The sequence below is a fragment of the Barbus barbus genome, assembly GCF_936440315.1.
Source record: "Barbus barbus genome assembly, chromosome: 46".
NCBI lineage: Eukaryota > Metazoa > Chordata > Actinopteri > Cypriniformes > Cyprinidae > Barbus > Barbus barbus.
Genome location: NC_136724.1, coordinates 11202127 through 11223473, shown reverse-complemented (window position 1 = coordinate 11223473; position 21347 = coordinate 11202127). Strand labels below are relative to the sequence as shown.

General features: G+C 38.2%; 1 protein-coding gene across 5 annotated transcripts in view; it reads right to left on the bottom strand.

Annotated features, from left to right (window-relative positions):
- LOC306864963 (nuclear receptor coactivator 2) overlaps nt 1-21347 on the bottom strand; it is a 103836-nt gene that overhangs the window by 12113 nt on the left and 70376 nt on the right. For 4 of the 5 annotated variants that reach the window (XM_079409282.1, XM_079409281.1, XM_079409285.1 and 1 more), the window contains exons 11-17: nt 17357-18620; nt 8721-8916; nt 3998-4198; nt 2201-2440; nt 1960-2089; nt 1608-1770; nt 649-945 (exon numbers count right to left, since the gene is read on the bottom strand). In XM_079409282.1, the coding sequence (XP_079265408.1) occupies nt 649-945; nt 1608-1770; nt 1960-2089; nt 2201-2440; nt 3998-4198; nt 8721-8916; nt 17357-18620 (2491 nt within the window). The remainder of the gene's footprint in view (nt 1-648; nt 946-1607; nt 1771-1959; nt 2090-2200; nt 2441-3997; nt 4199-8720; nt 8917-17356; nt 18621-21347) is intronic. The other variant, XM_079409284.1, reaches the window with a different exon arrangement.

The window sequence follows — 21347 nt, the reverse complement described above, 5'->3', positions numbered from 1 at the left end:
ATATATGTTCTTTTAATATACACACACATATATATATATATATATATATATATATACACACACATACATACACATATATATATAAAATAGTTAATAGTTTAATATTTATTTCATTTAAATTAATTAAATCTAATTACATAATCACTTATTGTAGGTTCAAATTGTTAGAAACTTAACCCCTAAATAAACCCAAAATGAGGTCAATGATCAACTCCTGTAATGTTCAGCAGGGGGCAGCTAACCACAGACTACTATTTCACCAGTCTAATTTAGGTTAAATTACACTTTTTGCTTTAAAATGCATGTATATGAACAGAAAAAAAGATAATGCATTTAAATCTTTGGATTAACAAAGCTAAATGTCACCAATTAAGTGTCAGAGCGAAAACTTCCCATTGTATTGTCTATATATATTTTAAAGGGTTTTGTTGTCAAATTTCTTCTTTTGTGTTTAAAGGCATGAGAGGTGACATGGTATGAAGGCGAGTCAATGATGACTGAATTTATATTTTTAACTAAATGATCACTGTGCTTAATATTGATGGCATAATCAGACAATATTAGGATTAAGAAATACAAATACAACCATTTTATTCTACTTTACTCAGGACTGTTCTTTCTTCTCATGCATGAGAGTGTAAACTGTACCTGCTGTGCTTGTAGCCTGTGTTGCAGCTGCAGTCTCAGTGTATTGGGTTGGGTGGGGACACCCCCGGCGGGCCTGAGTCCTGGTCTAGCCTGCATGCGGAGCATGGGGTAGCCCGGCCTCTGCCCCATCTGTCCTGTCATACCATGGAAGCTGGGGTCCTGCATGGGCGTGTAGCCGCCCTGCTGCATGTGGGCCTGGGAGGTAGCGTACTGCTGCTGGCCATACATGGGCGGCTTCTGATCCATCATCATACTGGGGTCCTGACCGGGGAACTGATCCTGCTCCACCGGCTGAGCCTGAACCATTAAACTTAAACTTAGTAACGCCGTATCTTTACATTCTCGTGTGTGCGGTATTAATAGCTGGTGCACATAATAAATCAGATTGTTCTGGTCCTGGATTTTGTATTGATGCACTGAAATTTCAGCAACTGAAAACCCCTTTCAGTATCTATAGTTTGTATAATTCTAGAGTGGAGAATTTTGTTAATATGCACTATATTATATATTTGATATAATATAAATATGATTATATTAAAAAGGTCATATAACTCTAATAACTTTCATTTTCCATTATGGTTTTCATCTAAATGAAAACCCGGTTTCTGTGTTTCAGTAAAAAAACATTTGGTGCATCACTTTCACATTTGATTGGTCAAAAATGTGAAAGAAAAAAAAACTTTAAACAAGTTTAAACAACCACGTGAAAACAAGTTATTACAGTCACCTTTTAAATGTTTATATTTTCAACAACAAATTACTATAGAAACTATATAATTACAGAGTTCATACAAAAACTCGGGTGGAATTTAAATGTTTGATATGAGAGCAAAATTTGGTTTTTAATAGTTTATTTCAGTTCTGGTGTTCAGTAAAAAATTTAATTTCGGTGCATCATTAGTATTTTGATTAGTCAACATAGTGAAAGTAAAAAAAGAGAACAAAAATGTTCAACCTACCTGTCCCACTAAAGCCGGGATGCCTAGAGCACGGTCAATCTCCTCTAGGCCGTCAAAATCTTTGAGAACCGTGTAGAGCTGGCTGAGCAAAGCACCCTCATCGGCCGGACCCTCAGAGGCAGGAGGGCACAGAACGTCCTCCTGAGAACCGCTGTACATGGAGCTGACAGAGACGAGACACTCTCATAAAAGAACTGAGACATGAATGATGGGATACCCCCTCACAGATTACATCTGAGTGTATGTGTCTAGTTATTTTCTTTTGGAAGGACAAAATCAACAAGTGCACACAGCACACACCTCCAATAAAGTGGAGGACCTAACAACAGTGACAATAATAAATGCTGTTTACCTGTTCTGGTTCCCAAATGGCACCGGCTCTATAGGCATGACACTGTCTGGCCATGGAGCCGTCTGATTGGGCGGTGCCTGTTGCTGGGGAAACTGGTGGACAGCCATGCCCATGTCCATGTTTGACTGGGCTGAGGAAGAAACAGCAGATGACAAAACATGATTTAAACTGCAGAAAACACCAATTTTAATTGTAATCAAGGTCACCCATAGTCTACTCTTCCTGCTCTATGTCTTTTTACCATTAGACATCATCTGGGACTGAAGCATCGGTCTGGGTCCAGGCTGGTTGTTGGGCCTCATGGGCATGCCTGCACCAGAGTTGGGCACCATGCGAGAGTGGATCACCCCCTGTGGGAGAGCGTGCTGGCCGGCGGGAGCATTTGTGACGGGTGAGGCCGCATTACCTACGGAACCGGGACCCTGTGCACCCCAACCATCCTGTTGCATACCTACACGGGGACCGTTATTACCCATCACTCCTTTAAGAAAGAGAAAGAGAAGGGCTTTCAATTTGAAGGCAGCTTTTATTAAATACAAACTAAATGGTATAAGCAACATGTGCAATGTGACATTTTTTAATATTCAGTGAAAATTTACAGTACTCTTCAAAAGTTTGTGGACAGTGACATCTCTTTCAAAATTGTGAATTAAATTGATAGAATGAATTAAATTGATCAAAAGTGATAGTATAGACATTTATAATGTTAAAAAGGATGGTAAAACTTTGGTATAGAAACCAATTCTCACTATTAACTAGTTGCTTATTAACATGCCTATTATTAACATATTGGCTGTTTATTAGTACTTACCATATTCTACATCCCAAATCTCACCCAATACCTAAACTAAATCTTATTAACTATTAATAAGCAGCAAAGTAGTAGTTTATTGACGCAAAAGTCGTAGTTAATGGTTTGTTGATATTATTATTCAGTGGAAAAACAACATTATTTCATAAGTGGAGAAAAGGGTTATTTTTTATGAAAGGTAATGAAAATTTTTCTCTTTTATAAAAACATGCTCTGGTAAATGTTGCATAATAATACCACAGACATGTTTTATGAAAGAAAATATTTATTAATCTCTTTAAAGTTCAATTCTCGCTATTAACAAACAATTGACTTCTTTTGCCTCAATAAACTCCTAATTTGCTGCTTATTAATATTTAGTAAGGTAGTTGTTAAGTTTATGTACTGGGTAGGATTAGGAGCCAATATGTTCATAAAAGGCAAGTAAATAAGCAACTAGTTGATAGGGAGATTTGGTCCCTATATTAATTTGTTACCAAATTGTCTAAAAATAAGGTACAATGTTGTTGCCAGTTCTCTTATAATAGTGACACAAAATACATAGAGCGCAAATGAGACATTTTTTCCCCCAAATCTTTCAATATATCTTCACAAGTTTCAGTGGATTAAACGGTGTCAGTCTTCATTCCCAAACAAACATGTATGTGTTTTGTAAAGCTCGTTTGACTTAGCAACAGTAACAAAGACCTAAGCTAAGGGTCAACTGAAAAAAATTAGATATACAAAAAAAAGTGGTATATATCATTTCATACTCAGAAATGTGATGTTTAAAAATCCGACCACCTGAAAAACATGTTGACATTATCACACCAGAAACCCTGCTATTCTTTCCTAAGATTATGAGTCATTCATATCTAGCCGCTCTGTCTCACCTTATGCGCACATTCAGTTGCAAGCAAATGCAACCCACTACACACAAACAAAAACCGCACAGGGGGGATAGCTTTTGATCTGACTCAACAGTTTTGTGCCGTTTTACACATTTGTCTTCCTCTCGGGCAACAGCGTCATGCTTGACTGTGCATTACTGATCACGTTGAAACTTTGGTTTGTACATGGTCGGTGCGGCACTGGAACTTTCCTCTCATTGTAGGTGTTAAGTGTGGGGGAAGCCCTGTGTTCTGCAGTATAGGCTAACAAACTTAAACTTCACTTCTGCTCTTTATTTTTTGTTATCTGATCAGTAGCACTGCAGCGCGCTGCATTTCTGACCCCAGCTAAACTCACCTGCATTGACCATGTTGGGCTGATTAGGCATGACACTGTGGTTTCCCATCATGCCTTGCTGCTGCATGAGCGAGTAGGGGCTGCTGTTCCTCATCAGAGGGTACTGACCCTGAGCGCCTTTAGCAGGCATGTTCATATCCAAAGACACGCTTCTGACCGGAGGAGCTCTGCCGGGCTGACCTGGTCGCTGAGCACTAAAATCTAAGAACACAAACAGCAAATAACTAAATAAATGACAAAATTGGAAAAAGAACTCTGGTATTAAGAGTTTACAGAAGTTACACAAACTTTCAAAAAATCGGAGTTGAAGATTTTCTCTCTTATGCTCACCTAAGCTGCATTTACAGTGGCATGCGAATCGGTGAAAATGTGAATAATTTTAACAAAATAAGAGAGATCTGGATTTCAAATATCTGAAAACTTTTGAACAGGAATGAAGATGTCCAATTTTTTTATTTTGTTGAAATATCATTTTTTTCCATTTAGTACTGCCCTTTGGAAGCAACAGAAGATACTTGTATGTTTTCCCGCAAGACAAATTAAGTACAATTTACCTTGATCTTTAAATTCAAAAGGTTTTCACCCCCTCTTAATGCATCGTGTTTCCTTCTGGAGCATCAGTCAATGTTTGAATCTTTTTTAATAGTTGTGTTCGAGTCCCTCAATTGTCCTCAGTGTGAAAAGATAGATCTCAAAATCATACAGTCACTGCTGGAAAAGGTTCAAATATGCAAAAGATGCTGGAAAACTGAAGATTCTGCAGGACCTGGAGGATTTTTCTGAAGAACAGTGCTCAGTTTAACTGTTCAGAACAAACAAGGGACTCATGAACAACCATCACAAAACAAAAGGGCACCCATCCAGGAAACCAGACACAGTATTAAGAACCTAAGGTTACCAGACTTTTGAAGGGGGTTATTTTAATAATTTCAGCTATTTTTTTGTCTTGTGGACTATATGTAAACATCTTTTATGTAAAATATCTTACTCAGGACAGTACTAAATAAAAAATAACACACATTTTGTATGATCTCTCTTATTTTGTTAAAATTATTCACATTTTCACAGATTCTGCAAGGGGTTCACAGACTTTCACATGCCACGGTATATAATCAAATTACAGTAAAAACAATGATACTGTGAAAATTACATTTCAAAGTACAATACAACAGGTTTCTATTGTAATATTTTCAAATGTAACTTTATTCCTGTGATGCAAAGCTGAATTTTCAGCAGTCAAGTTTTCAGTCTCATGATCATTCAAATATAATTTTAATATGCTGACTGGTGCTAAAAAAATAAAATCTTATTATCAGTGTTGAAAATGCATGTGCTTATTAATATTTCTGTGGAAACTGTGATACAGGACTCAGGATTGTTTGATAAAGTTGAAAAGAACAGCATTTATTTGAAATAGATATATTTTGTATATAATCTTTTGCAATGATTATCTTGTAACTAGAATCTTGTTCATTATCTTTTCTAACTATAAATGCATTTAGTGTTACTTTTGATCAATTTAATGTGTCCTTGCTGAAAAAGTAATCATTTCTTAACCCTAAACTTTTGAATGGTAGTGTAGGAAGAATTACTGTTGAAAAATGAGCGAATGTTACTGTAAAATGTGTGCTGCTTATTATAAGCATCATAACATGGTTTATGAGTAAACACTAGGGTATTGTACTTTTTGTACTATAAGTAGTCAACTTGTCAGTGTTTAGCTCGTGTAAATGACTGTAGCATTAGTGGTCTTTGCCATTTCTCCGATGACAGTGGGTGAGAGAATATCCACACAGCTGAAATGATGCAGGTGAGAAACAAACGCTTCGTGAGAAACTCATGTTCCACCAGTTTATAGTTTCGGTCAGCCTTTGGACACACTTGAATAGTTTCAGGGTGTTTTGCAAAAATTATGACAAGTAAACATTCATTTTCATGCTTGTGTAATTCCAAATAGTTTTGCAAATGCATTGGGACGCTGTTCGTGGACACTGGACTTTCCTCCTGCTGTCACCTTGTAAACAACTGCAAATAAAATGCAAGACTACTCAGTGAAACTCCTTGTAAAAACACATTGACATTTACTATTGGATAGGATTATGATGTCAGAGCTGGTTAAAGGAGACATACATTTGTGCTAAAGGAAGTTGATTACTCAACATAAGGCAAAGCTCACACCAATGTGTTACATTGGTCTACTCTCGTTCAAGAGGGAGTGTGTGCATAAATATGAGAGATAAGGCAATTATATGACTATTTGTACACAAGCAAGCATGCTATGTACAATGGACACTACATGATTTTTTTTTTTGTTTCAGACTCCATTGAGCTGGAGGATATCAAATGTTTAAATTGTGTGTTTGTTGCGTTTAGAACAACTTGAAATTCAGGTAGTGTGTGAACCTCACAGGGCATTTACATGACACCATTTTCAACTAAAAACAGAAAATTGGTATTCATTTCAGCCAGCCATTTACACATTTAAGTGCTTTGGGGACCTGGAAATGCAAACTTTTGTTAACGGGTTTTAAAGTGCAAGTTTTTGAAAACGATACCCATTTTCCATCTGTGTGTACACTACAAAAATGAGAATTTGTGCAGTGTTGCTATACAAAGTGACAAAGTGCCAACTACTGGCCTGGCATGCATAATACAGCATTATTAGTCATTTTTGCAGATCATTTACGAACAACAACAACCAGTGAATGGAGGATTGGAGGAATTTTTTATGATGGACGAAAGTTTTGGAGGCAGTGTGTAAACATGATTGATCCAATGTGAGGTTGTATTAATTTTTTTAATTTTGCACTTAGTGTGCAATAACTTTAAATCTCCTATAACAACTTGCAGTGTTATATATCATTGAGACTGAGAAAAGAAGGTCAGCACTGCAGACAACAGGTAGCTAAATGCTCTTATCATTGTTTTCCATGTTCGTGGAGTGCATGGCTTTTTAAAAATGCCAGGTAGCCGGTGTTTCGTATGCGTTTGGCCAATCAGTGTACACTTAGAGACATGTGTCACGTTCTTAAACATTCCGCCTGGAAACAAAGATGCCGTGACGCCAAACCCCCTCACGAAAGAAGAAAGCTGTTCATGTTTACAACTGTGACAACAAACGCTTATCAGGATCAACTAAATGCTGAATTTTCAGAAGTAAGTAAAATTTTTAAAGTTCGCGGAACATAACCTTTAAAATACGTTCAAGAGTTTTACACACCGGTCTGTTATTGTGGCAACATTTCCACGTCCCAAAACGAACTGTGATTGTCTTTTTGGCATGTTGGTCAAACGGTCTCAAGGGCGAGCCTTGGCCAATAAAAGCTACCATACATTCCAGACCTTCTGCCGTCAGTCTGAAGGTCTGACTACGCGATAGGGTTGGGACAATAAATCGATATGGCGATATATTGCGATACGATAATCGATATCTGGCACCAAATATCAATATTTTAGTTGATATAATAAGGTGCTCTAAACAGATTTCCCTGTTCACAGCGTCTAAAAATGCATGGAAATCGTGGCTGCGCCATTTCCAGCTTCTATCCAAGAGCGCTCTGAGCAACCATGATCCGTGTTCTCTATGAAGATGGGGAAGCACAAGGAACCGAAGAATAAACAGATTTCCAGCCACTGTATTAGCTTTACTGCTAGCTATATATATATATATATATATATATATATATATATATATATATATATATATATAGTGTATGTTTATGGAGATGAAAACTAGCTGCCCCAGAACAGCTATCAGCATGGACCATAGGCGCCGTTCACGTTATTATTGCAGAGCACATATTCAGTCCGTGAGTAGCCTCTCCGCTCGGATCGCAGGTGAGAGTCCAGTTTTATGTGAACAACACTGGATGCTCTCCCTCTCTCTCAGATATTACAAGTGTGCATTAGGCAGTGTGAACAGTGGGCACCGACCGGCAGAAACATAAATCTGCACCTATGGCATACGTAATGCGGCGCAGAAGTGTGCAGTGTGTATGCCTGCCATGCGTCTAGATTTGAAATAACCAACCTGAGCGCGCAAAAGACATGATGTGAACGCCTACTTCTTCGTGTGGGACTCCGTTTTTATGATGAGAGGAGTAGAAAGGTTGAGAAAGCACTCCAGGTAAATTTTGAAATGTACCAGGTTTATATTATATATATATATAAAAAAAAAAAATTCAGTTTGATAACCAGTTAAGTGTGTTTGTTTACACACAGAGAAAAAGAAAAGTGTAAGCTTTTAATAAGTCCAAGAATAAAATTATATATGCTAAAATTGATTTGCAGAACTTTTTTTTTGCTGTTTTTAACAGTTTGGACTTGAATAAAGAAAGAAAACTTGCACTTAACCTTTTTACAGGCATATTGTTTAGAGATATCGTGATGTATCATTATAGGATTTCCTAGAAATATATAGATTATCGCAGAATCGTGATATTATCGTTATCGTGAGCCATGTATCGTGATTATATCGTATCGTGAGCTACCCTGCGATTCCCACCCCTACTACGCGAGACTACTGGTAGTTCCTATAGAACTGTTTTAGACCGATCAATGATGTGTGAATGTACCCTCAGTCGTTTAGTTTTTCTTTGCAACTGTTTACCAATTTGGCAAGTACATGATGCCAGATTTCATAAGTCGTGCACTTTATTCCAGCCATTGGCTGAAAACTGTAGGAGAATATGTGTGTGTGTGTGTGTGTGTGTGTGTTACTCACTCTGTTGGCCCAAAGCCTGTAGTGCTCTCTGTTGCTGGGGACCCATGATGGCTCCACCCTCTCCAGTCATCTGCAGGATGTCATTGATGATTGACTGCTTATCCACGGCAGCAGGCAAAGACACAGGCCGGGAATCTGAGAACAGGCCCGGCTGACTGTTTTGTAGATCATCCAAAATATCATCCAGCTCGCTCGACTGCAAACACACAAGGGAATTCCTTTAGCTTAGTATTTTCATTAGTCTAATCAGTTTGTAGTCTAATACAATATCAAAAATGTGTTTGTCATGGTCAAATTTCTGGTGAGTTTTGGAGGCACATGAAAATATCCTCGTACATAACATTCCAATGCATCTTATCATTCATAACAACATAGTTAAAAGGTTTGGTATCTCAGTCTTGTGGATTTAGACCTCAGCAGGGAAATGCTGGAGAGTTCGAAGTCTGCCTGCTGAAACACACCCCTCTCCCTCTCACATGTACACACACACACAGGCCTGGAATCTAGGACACACTTCACATTGAGTTAAAGGAGGCTAGCTGAACACTACTCCATTTGCCATGGTTCGGTTACCATCTTTAAAATCAGAGCAAGATCTTCTAAATACACGCAGGCAAACACACTCTGCAGGCCTCGAACGCAGCTTGACTTTAAATACATCATCGATCTGACTTCAAATCCTTTCATCTTCATCATGAGCTTTTAAAAATATTTATTAGCTTACAAATCTAAAAGCACACTTGGCTGTAGTGCACTACAGTTCTGATGTATCTATGTTGCATTTGAAACATCTGCCCTAATGCATTGCAAATTTTTTATTCTGGCTCCAGTTTGACAAAGTCCAACTCGGCCTGTTGAGATAAAGAAACCTTCTTACAGCAGTGCATTTCAGATAAACAATGTCGACTCGAAGATTCAGAACTGTACTTTTGTTTATCCAAGGCTGTCGTCGTATATCAGAAAAGACTAAAAATGCATACAACTTCTACTAAATGACACTAAATAAATGCTAAATCAAGTGTCCTGTACACAAGCACTCTATATTTGGACATATAAACATTTATGCAGGTTAATATTATAGATCTTAGGAGAACGCCAGTTCTGGAACTTTTAATAAACATGCATTAAAGTCCTTAAGCCACCACAAGGGGGCAGCACACGTGACATCTATATTACAATCAGGACAGCACAAGACAGACTGATCATTCAATATCTATCTATCTCATAATAAATAATTATTATAGAGATATATGAAATTAATAAATATGTATTCATTTTCATGTTTATCTACATATATGGAAGGTATTTTCTGCCAATTTTAAGTAAATCAATTTAATTATATAAAAATTAATATATATATGTAAAAACTGTGTTAAACTGAGCCCTAATATATATATGTGTTTACAAGGAACTGTTTACAAGGTGACAGCAGGAGGAAAGTCCAGTGTCCACGAATAGCGTCCCAATGCATTTGCAAAAATATTTGGAATTACACGAGCGTGAAAATGAAGTGAACCCAGAGCACTTTACGTTCACTTGTCATAATTTTTGCAAAACACCCTGAAACTATTCAAGTGTGCCCAAAGGCTGACCGAAACTATAAACTGGTGGAACATGAGTTTCTCATGACGCGTTTGTTTCTCACCTGCATCATTTCAGCTGTGTGGATATTCTCTCACCCACTGTCATTGGAGAAATGGCAAAGACCACTAATGCTACAGTCATTTACACGAGCTAAACACTGACAAGTCGACTACTTATAGTACAAAAAGTGACCCTACAATACCCTAGTGTTTACTCATAAACCATGTTATGATGCTTATAATAAGCAGCACACATTTTACAGTAACATTCGCTCATTTTTCAACAGTAATTCTTCCTACACTACCATTCAAAAGTTTAGGGTTAAGAAATGATTACTTTTTCAGCAAGGACACATTAAATTGATCAAAAGTAACACTAAATGCATTTATAGTTACAAAAGATAATCATTGCAAAAGATTATATACAAAATATATCTATTTCAAATAAATGCTGTTCTTTTCAACTTTATCAAATAATCCTGAATCCTGTATCACAGTTTCCACAAAAATATTAATAAGCACATGCATTTTCAACACTGATAATAAGATTTTTTTCTTTTGCACCAGTCAGCATGTAAAATGATATTTGATCTATATATATATATATATATATATATGAGAGAGCGAGAGAGAGAGAGAGAGAGATATATATATATATATATATAGATATCTTAAGATGTCTAGTAACCTTCATTTCAGGACAGTGTGGTGCAGTGGATGAAAGTTCATGTATGTGTGTGTTTAGGGGTTGTTGTGGAGAGTAGTTAAGGTCAAAGATCACATGCTGTATATTATTCTGTGGGTTGAAAGTTTGCCTTCATGCTGCCTGTCTGCAGCCTAATGAAGCCGTCGACTTCTCCTGCCATTGATTTGCGACTCAGTGTGCAGTGTGGAGGAAAAGGGCTGCACAAACAGGAGGAAGGAGAGGAGGAACTGCTTAATGAGGTCACTCTCCTTGTGTAGCGCACGGAAGCTCTTTTCCCAATCTCCCTCTCTCATCTCATACATACACACACACACACACACACACACACTTACACTTGTGTGAGCACCACCTGTCCCTGGATGCCCTCTTGAATCAAACCTGCTGCTGATTATTCACTGTCCATGCATCTCACTGGCCGCTTGTTTCAGCCTTTCTCTCCTCCTCTTTCCAATTATCACTCCCTGCTCTCTCTCCTGTGTATTATCTGTGTGCACTCGCTCAGTCCAGACAGGAAGGTGCCTGTGCATTAGCATGGATTCTTTATATCGCACTGAGCTGCACCTTCATGGATCACTTCCTCGTCAGAGGGAGTGCTGACGTCAGTGTGATGTTGAGCCAATAGAAGAACAGCTCTCTGAGTGGAGATCTATGAGAGCTGTGTTTCTCATCAGCTACCAGTAAAACACATTCTGACATTCTACTATAATTTACACTTTTAGATGTGGGTATGATGAATGACATGTCCATGAACGTTTACTGTTAACATCACGATTTTAAGTTGAACTGCATATGAACATACAAGAGAAAGTGTGTATTTAGAGGTATTTAGAGGACTGGCAGTAATTTCTTTCTTTTACAAAACTAGTTTTAACCATTTTAAATCACTTTTTGCAGTTCACTTTAAGAAATGAAATGTATAACTTATTATGTCACAGGAACTGCAGGTAAAGTACCATTCAAAAGATTATTTAACGTTTTTAAAAGAAGGCTCTTTTGCTCACCAAGGCTGCATTTATTAAGTAAAAACAGTAAATTGTGAGTTTGATCAATTTAATGCATCTTACTGGCCCTGAACTTTAAAAAGAATGAGAAAAATGCAGTTTAAAAGTCAAATGTGTCACACTACTTGACAATTTATGACAACTAAAAGAAGTTTTCTGATGTGTTATGCAAATTCTCGATAAGTTGCAAGCAAAAATTCAACCTTCAGGTTAAAAGACCTTTAGTGGATAGACTGACAAACCAAGGACCACCATTACGTACTGTCTAACTGTTGCATTATAAGCTTGGACTATAATAACATGACTACTATACCATATTAATATATTTAAACACTTATTTTAATAGGTTGTAATCTTGTGTATTACAATGTAACTTTACTTAATGCATTTGAATGTAGGTTGGAGAATGAATATTTAGCATAACTTTAGCTTCAGCTGAATTTCATATAATATTGTTTCAATGCAATAATTTTTCAGAAAAATAAGATAGCACAATAACTGCTGCTATGCAGTACTGCAGAGGACCCCTGTGGTTGTGGACCCCCTGATGAAGAGCCCTAAAGAAATTCTTTGAATGCCAAACTTCCACCGTTAGTGCAAGTACGAAATAAGATATCAGTGCTGGTTTGATGGGACGGAGGGCAGTTAGTCGTGTAGACAGGAGCAGGACCGAGGGGGTAAGAGGGGTTACAGGGTTAATTGGTACACAGAGGAACCACCGATGAAGCGACAGTGTCAGGGTGGGGACAGCTGTCTGCACCGCTTGTGTGTGTGTGCGCAACTGAGGAATGGTGTCAGGGTGCCGATTAGAGCTCTGTGAGGGGTTGGGAAGGGCAGAGGAGTGACACCCTATCCTGACTCACACTTCCTGCTGCAGAGACACACACATGCACCTCCGAAAGCGCATCAGACTGTAACACACATACAAAGCACATCTATAGAAGCACACTCCGGGAAAGACAAACCATCGCTGCCACAAATAGAAACACTAAAATCCTTCTCTGTACGAGTATGTAGAGACACAAAAGAGAAAAAAAAACCTAGCAATGTTCCCAGCGAGTTGCTTAGCTGTCTGCTTATTCATGCTAAAAGTAAACATAATAAATTTCATGATTTGGAACGCTCTACATACAGTAGGCAGCAACAAAATAGTGCTGCTGACCATTTAATTTAGTATAATTGAGAGACCATTACAGTTGTTTTTCAATACTTAAAATTTGTTATTTTTGTCTATGTTCAGTTTTTATTACAATACAAGCTTGAATAATTTTGTTGTGTCCTTTTGTTTTAATATGTCTATATAGATTTTTCTTATTTTTTTATTTCAGTTTTAGTAGTCATTTTATTACATCAAGTTAAAGTAAATCAAAATTAGAAATGTAGCCTTGGCAAGAAGCCGAAAAAATATATATATGTATTTATTATAAAGTTATAATTACATAATAGATTTACAGTAAGTAACCGAAATAAATATATGAATCCATATTTAAATATATTTATTCATAATTTAAAATAGAATTATAATGTATAATTATATAATAAATTTACAATTAAATTTTAAAAAGATTCAGTAAAAAAAAAAAAAAAAAAAAAATTTGGGGTAAAAAAAATATTGGTCAATTTATAATTATATTAATTTCTTTTTAACTATACTTTTTTCTTATGATTTATGATTTATAATACTTTTTTTTGCCTCCATCAGTCATCTTGCACAAAAATAATATGGAATAAATATGGAATGAGGTCAGAAATCAACTATGTATTATACAATATGTTATATACTGGGCATTCCATTTCGAACATGCCCTTTCACAGAGCTCGTTGCAATGCATTATGGGATTGCCTTTTCCATGAAGTATGCATGAGATGCAAATCTGGCCAAAACAAGCTGTCTTATAAGACATTGTAATGTCACTGCCTACCTTTTAGAACAGCATTTGCATCTTAACTGCTTATGATACTGTAAAATGCTGTTGAGCTACGCAGCTGCTTTGAAACAGAGCAAGAGAGATGCAAACTGGGACATACAGGATGTAAAAGAGACTGTGAGAAACTGAATGATCAATAGGTTGAGAGAGAGAGAGAGAGAGAGAGAGAGAGAGAGAGAGAGAGAGAGAGAGAGAGAGAGAGAGAGAGAAAGAGGGATTGATACATCAGTGAACAGAGCAACTGAAGCCACCACAGCTGCCTGGGTGACAACAATATGTGCATCTGGGTCATTTCTACCGTCTGCCATAAAAACTGTATTATTGAAGGCCAGCCTATCCAGGGTTATCAAAAGCCTTTAATTGCAAACCAACTATGAAAATAACCTTGAGCACTGAACAACGCTGGTGAAAGTCAGGAGTGGACGCACTCAGAGGCACGGTGTCAGTGAAGACTCCTTGAGTCTTGCTCTCTGCCATCATGACCTTTCATACAGATCCCTGCTTCTCTTCAGTCTCAGCTGCAGCTCTATCACACCAGCCTGCTGCTCGTTTCATCACAGGAGAAAGAGAGAGATGAGTGGATCCGTTCCAAACCCTAGTGAGACACCTCACTGTCTACATAGGCGGCTATGCTGGATTACTCAAAAGAGGCTTGAATGCTTTAAGATGATTACAATTGAGTCAGGTGTTAGCATGTTGCTAAACTAATGACTTTAAAGAAAAATACATAACACTCCAATTGCTGTTTGAAATATTTTCATTTGTTTTTATTTTTAATAACATTTTGAATTACTTTTTTTTCTATTCTTCAACGCAGTACTAAATAAAAATATAGTTCAATACGACACTACCATGCTACAATGTTTGCACTATTCTGCACTATAGTGTGTAACCCTAATAAACGAGCAAAATAAAAGTTGCCTTTTTTGGTACATTTAATTTTTTTTACAAAATTAATATTTTTTTCCGAAATCAATTAAACATAATGAGGTCATGTGACCCCACACACACAAAAAATTCCAGTATAAAGTATGCTAGTATTAACCAAGCCCATCACAGTGCATTCTGGGATTGTTTTAACGGTCATAAGTTTGGTGTCAGTAGGATTTGTTTTGAAAGATATGTATGAATACTTTAATTCAGCCAGGATGCATTCAATTGATCAAAATTAGCAGAAAAATATTTATAATGTTACAAAAGATTTCTATTTCAAATCAAGGCTGTTCTTTTGAATATTCTTTTCATCATGTTGTCTAGGTAGGCAGCTCACTAGGGATTGGTCCTCCCTCTCCACTCCTGCCACATTTCATCCTCCTTTCTCCTGCATCCTCACTAATTCAGTTTTTCCCTTCAGTCTTCCGTTTTTTTCTGCGTGTCTGTGTTCGAGCATCGCTCTTCTTGTCCTACTGTGGCCTCCCTGCTCAGTAAATCACTGTACTTCATGTTCAAAATGGCGCTGTCGTGGAGACCGTGAGGTCAGAGGTTCCTCACTAGCGTAACTCTTGGTCTTCTCCTGGTAACCGAGGGACGGTGCGGTCATTCTGCTAACAGGCTAACAGTAGCAGCTTCCCGAGACCGCTGCTTTGATTTGACAACTATGACTCAATTTGTGGCTCAATCAACAGCTTTTAAAAGAGGCCCGGGAGGCCCAATGAGCACAAACACACACATACAGGATAATCTCTCTATTCTGTTGCCTGGCCCCAGACGCTTCTCTAACTTTACCGCCGCTGTGCCAGGCGTGATTGGTGCCCGGTGCCAGCTCTGTAGGGTATGTGCCAACCGCTGTGCCAGATGAGATGCATGGAACACCACCGAGACGCCTTTTTTCAAATGTCACAGAGCTGCTTCTGAGAAAGTCCTGCCAGTTTCCCACAGAATCCACTTCCTGTGACAGAGCTCTCACTTTCCCTTTCGCTTTCTCTCTCTCTCTCTCTCTCCAGCTGGCTGAGTCATTTATATCCCTGCTGTTACCATACTGCCTCGATCTGGGGCTTCATTGGCCGGTTTATAAATCTGTTGTTTGCTCTACTTACACACCCAAATAGAGAGAAATACAAAAAGAGATACAAGGAGGAAAGGAAAGGATGCATACACTCTAACAATACAGCAATGAAACTGAAAAGCTGGCGATAAGAGCGTTTTAACATGTTGGTATCAGTTGTCATATCAGTTATTTCTGCGTGAGAATCCACAACACTAGCTGACGACCTTTCCAACATGCAATACTTCTCATATTTAACCAAAACGATCATTGCCCACACCCACTAACGACAAATCTTTCCAGCATTTTCACCAAAGGGACATCACGATTCAACATATTTAAAAACAATCAAATTCAAAACCAGCAGAAGTGATTCAGGTGGTGTTTTGTATGAATAAACTCTCAGTACTTTCTGTTCAGTTAAGCTCTATTGACAGCATGCTATCAGTTACCACAGAACATATTGCAATGCATTACTTACTTACTTTTACTTTTGTCATTTAGCAGACGCTTTTGTCCAAAGCGACTTACAAATAAGAAAAAGTAACTAAAACTAAAAAGTTACAACTCTATAAATACTATCTACCCACATATTTAAGAAAATAAAGAAATTAAATAAAATTAACACATGCATATAACAACAACATTTCAAAATAAACATATCAATGAAAAAATTAAATAAAAAGCTACTACTATCCCTTGCCGGTGTCCCTGCCCGGTGGAGTCGCACGGTAGATAAAAAAGTGCATATACAGTATAAACTAGAAATTACATACATGCTTTATTTTTTTTGGACTTGTATTAAAATAAAATAAAACAAAATGGTAACACTTTACAATAAGGTGTCATTTGTTAACATTAATATATTAACTAATATGAACAAACAATGAACAATACATTACACTATTTATTCATCTTTGTTAATGTTAGTTAATAACAATAGAGTTATTCACTGTTTGTTCATGTTAGTTCACAGTGCATTAACTAATGTTAACAAGCACAACTCCTGATTTTAATAATGCAGTAGTAAATGCTGAAATTAACATGAACTAAGATTTAATAAATGCTGTAGAAGTATTGTTCATTCGTAGTTTTAATGAACTAATGAACCTTATTGTAAAGTGTTACCAATAAAATAATAATAAAATAGTATATTAATAGTAATAATAATAATAATATTTTTTAAAAATTAGGTCATGTCCAATCTCACAGCACCACGCTTGCCACTAATTTAGACTGATAAATGATGCTATTTTCCATAAAGTTTTGTAACGTTTTCTCCCTTTTCAAAGCAAAAAAACAAAAAAAAACAAAAACAAAACAACAGGTGCATGATGCCAATGAGGTACAAGTCAAAATTATTTTGTGGTAATATGGAGCTCAACTTGTATTAAATATTTCTTGGTATATTGCCAGGTTGGCGACATCACTTACCGGCTCCGCACGGTCATAGCCGCCATCAGTTTTCTCCGTCTTAATTCCCGGCATCTTACTGCCCTCCACCTTTATTTCTCCAGGTTCCATCTTGATGCCTTTTTCCTTAAGTACATTATCGTCTTTATCCAGTAGGTAGCGCAGGAGGGCGTTGTCCTTCTTCTTGGGGCTGACGGGCTCTTGTTTAATGGCTAACTCAGCCACACCGGCCGCCCCACCTGCAGAATCCTGACACAGCTCCTTCCCCGTGGCCTCGGCTGTAAGTTTGGCCAGGTCGACGGGCGATGAGCTGTTCTGGAGGAGTCTATGAAGGATCTTGTGCTTCTCCTTTAGGGAAGTAGCATGCGATCCGGCTCCGGTTTGAACGCCCATGCCGCCATTCCCTGGGCCGCCAGCAGGGTCCTTACACCCAGGCTCTCCACCAGCCATTGGAGGGGGGGATGTGGACTCGATAGGCTCAGTTTTAGTGGTGAGGAGCTGCAGGAGTTTAGTATGGCCTTTGTTGTCACGTAGCCGGTTCTGCGGATCACTGGCGTCTGGGTTATTAAACTGGCCGAGGTTGCCCTTTTCGTCTCTCGGCTGTTCGATGCCATCATCCTGCCCTCCGTTACCCTGCTCTGATTGGTTCTGATCTCCGAATGACTCTGAGGCTCCCATTTTGTTCAGCATGTGAAGATTGACGCCCAATGCGGCTGGTGACCCCAACTTCCTGTCGGGCGAGCCCATTGATTGGCCGTGGCTCACACCGTGGCACTCGCTAAGTGCCTGGAGGGCGTTAAGGGAACTGCTTGTGTAACCATGATTACTGCCTGCTCCCCCATTGCCACCTGTACTGCTAGTGCACATGCTCGCAGGAGAATGTAAGCTGCCTGCTGGGGAGAACTGCGGCGGGGGCAGGCGTGGAGATCCTGCCACTCCGGGACTGGCTCGGTGGCGTGGAGAAAGCATGCCCGGACTGCCCTGAGACGGGCTGCTCAACTTCAGCGGATAGCCACTGCCCTGAGGGGTGGCCGCCTGCATGGTTGCCGAATGACTCATAGTTCCTGGGCACCCGAAGCGGTGGCCCTGTACTGGGCCGATGGCACCGGGCTCCTTCTGGCCACCAGGGGAGGGGAAAGTGGATGTGTTGCTGCTGACGGTGGTATCCTGTCCCTGGGGTGCACCAGAGGAACCTGCTGTATTGGGAGAACTCATGGGGTTCATGGTTTTGCCCATATTCTGAGCATTTCCAAGATCAGGGGTCATGCCACAGACAGACTGCTCCCTAAAACAGAAAAAAATAGATGTTTTTAGTCGCTAACAGATTATCTAAAGAGCAAATAATGCTGCAACATACATGCTACACACATAGCACAAACATAGTATTATAGACAAAGGTTAAATGAACAATTACAAGCTTAAAAACATAAAACTCATAATTAGTGAACATAATAAAAGGTCACTAGCTACATTTCCATTACCCTTTAAATTGCGCAAACTGAAATTGCGAGTTGAAAATACGATCAACGGAAACGTCAATATCGCACAATCAACTCCCTATATAGCAAAAAAAGTTTTTACGCTCGCATGAGGTGGTTTTTCAGGCAATTCGAAAAAGGAATATTTCACAAAACTGCAATTTAAACAGGTTTTTTTTTTTTTTTTTTTTTAGCATTTACAGTTCACCTGGCATACGTACAAGTCACATGGTCATTCTTTAATGTACTAGAACCTCTAAGAAATACCTCATACATGGCCGCTGTCAAGTATAAGGGGCTTTCTTTGCCATTAATGCTTGGATAATTTACACTGCATATATCTGCGGTGTATTATGGCTCTGCCACGGCCACTTTAGTCAAGGCTTGTGTTTATATCAGATGCGCCACAGCACGTTTCAGGCTCTCCGAACTGCTACGCTAAAGATACACACTTACAGCTCCTTCGATTACAAACAGTGCCTGGTGCGGTGGCTGCGATAGGCTATACGTAAACCTATCAACATCTGTCACTATGACTTATCGCGAGAGGAAAAAATTACGCTTTAGGTGCATAACATCAGTTAATGGAAATGCTGTCATTTTGCAATAGTTTTTTTTAAATCAACATTTAGTTTTTATCACAAACGTTTTATGCAAATCTGTAATGGAATCACAACTATTGTTACTAATTAAAACCATTAAAAATCTGTAATTGAAAATTCAGTAATTGAATATTAGTAACTGAAAGCTGAAAAAAAAAAAATCCAAATATATGATAAAAAACAAACTTTATTAGACATGTTGCCTTGGCAACTAACTAAATTTAAGTACTAAATGACTAAAACGGCAATAAAAAAATAAAACTAAAAGAAATCAATAAACAACAAATATTAAAATGAAAATTTAATACACATAAAAAGCAAAAAATAAGACATAAACGAGAGAAGTAGTAGGGAAAAAGTGAGAGGAAAAAACCGAAACGGAAAACAATGCCTCAGTTCACGCAGGGCATGCCGGTCTCACCAGGTTGGCACGTGCTATCGTTGACAATGGTGTTTTAATTGTAATCCAAGGAATTAATACTGATTTCCAAGTAAATTCTATTGAAACCATTTTATTACATTAATCCAGTGCAGTCATTTGTTAAATTAATCTCATAAACAGGAAGCAGTTCTTCTAGCGCTCCAAACAAGGAATCCGAGAAAAGAGCTTAAGCGGAATTTCAGGAATGGCTTAATTAACTAAAGTATGTTTCAGCAAAGAAGGTTAAAAGAGGGGAACAAATTGTTATCAAGGAAAAACAGCAGTGCTCATCCCTCAAAACAAGCCATGGAACAGAGAAAATGAGAGGCTGTGCTGTCATATCCCCCTCTAATGTAAAAATCACCTCGGGCTTTTAGCAAGCTACATACTAAAAACTCTCTCCGAGCTAATAAATGCATAGAGATGCCTTTGTTCGGAGCATGCAGGATGAATCAATGGTCAAGCTATACTGTGTGTTATTGTGCTGGAGATGCTGTGCTTTAAGACAGCCACCCTCCCGCTGTGAGCTCACTCTGGGTTTAATGTTTATCTGTGCTCGACACCCCAGCCTAACACTGCTGCTATTGTCTCAGAAAGCAAACTGGTGTTCCTCCCTCGCATGCTGTGAGAGAGATAGAAACTCTGCAGCTAACACATGAAACTGTGTTCACAACTGCCTGCTGTGGATCCAGGCTTTACTAAGCCATACACTCCAAATTATTTGATTTTATGTGAAACTGTGATGCTCAAAGGGGGAAAAAAATACTCCTGTATTTTATTCATATTTACTTTTTTCCAAACTTTGTTTCCATTTACTTTGTTTTGTGGAACAGAAAAGGAGAAATTCTGAATAATATCCTGGCCGCTCTTTTCCGTGCAATTACAATGAACCGGTACTGAAGCTTTAAAGGTTCAAAAAGTATGTAAAGCATCATAAAAGTGGTCTATATAAATGGTGAGTACTGGCATAAGTTTTATGAAGTCATATGATAGCTTTGTGTGTCGTGATTTACTGATAATCTTCCCCCTCCAATGATTTATTAACTGGTGTGATTGAATCAATGAGTCTGAGAGTTGAATTTGAGAATCAGATCCTTTGTAAAAACAAACCAATGATTCGCTCAAAAGAATGACTCGTTCACAAATTGGACATTGCTCTGCCTCCTGTGAGCTCATGAAAAATGAGGGATGATTTACAGTGAATCGATAGTTAATGGAATAGTTGGAATAGTTCAAAATGAAAATTTTGTCATTTACTCACCCTCATGTCGTTCCAAACCTGTTTAAGTTTCTTTCTTATGTTGAACACAAAAGATGATATTTTGAAGAACCAAACAGTTGTTGGTCCCCATTGACTTCTATAGTAGGGAAAGAAATACTATGGAAGTCAATGGGGACCATCAGCTGATTGATTACCAGCATTCTTCAAAATTTCTCTTTTGTGTTCAACATAAGAAAGAAACTCATACAGGTTTGGAACAACATGAGGGTGAGTAAATGATGACAATTTT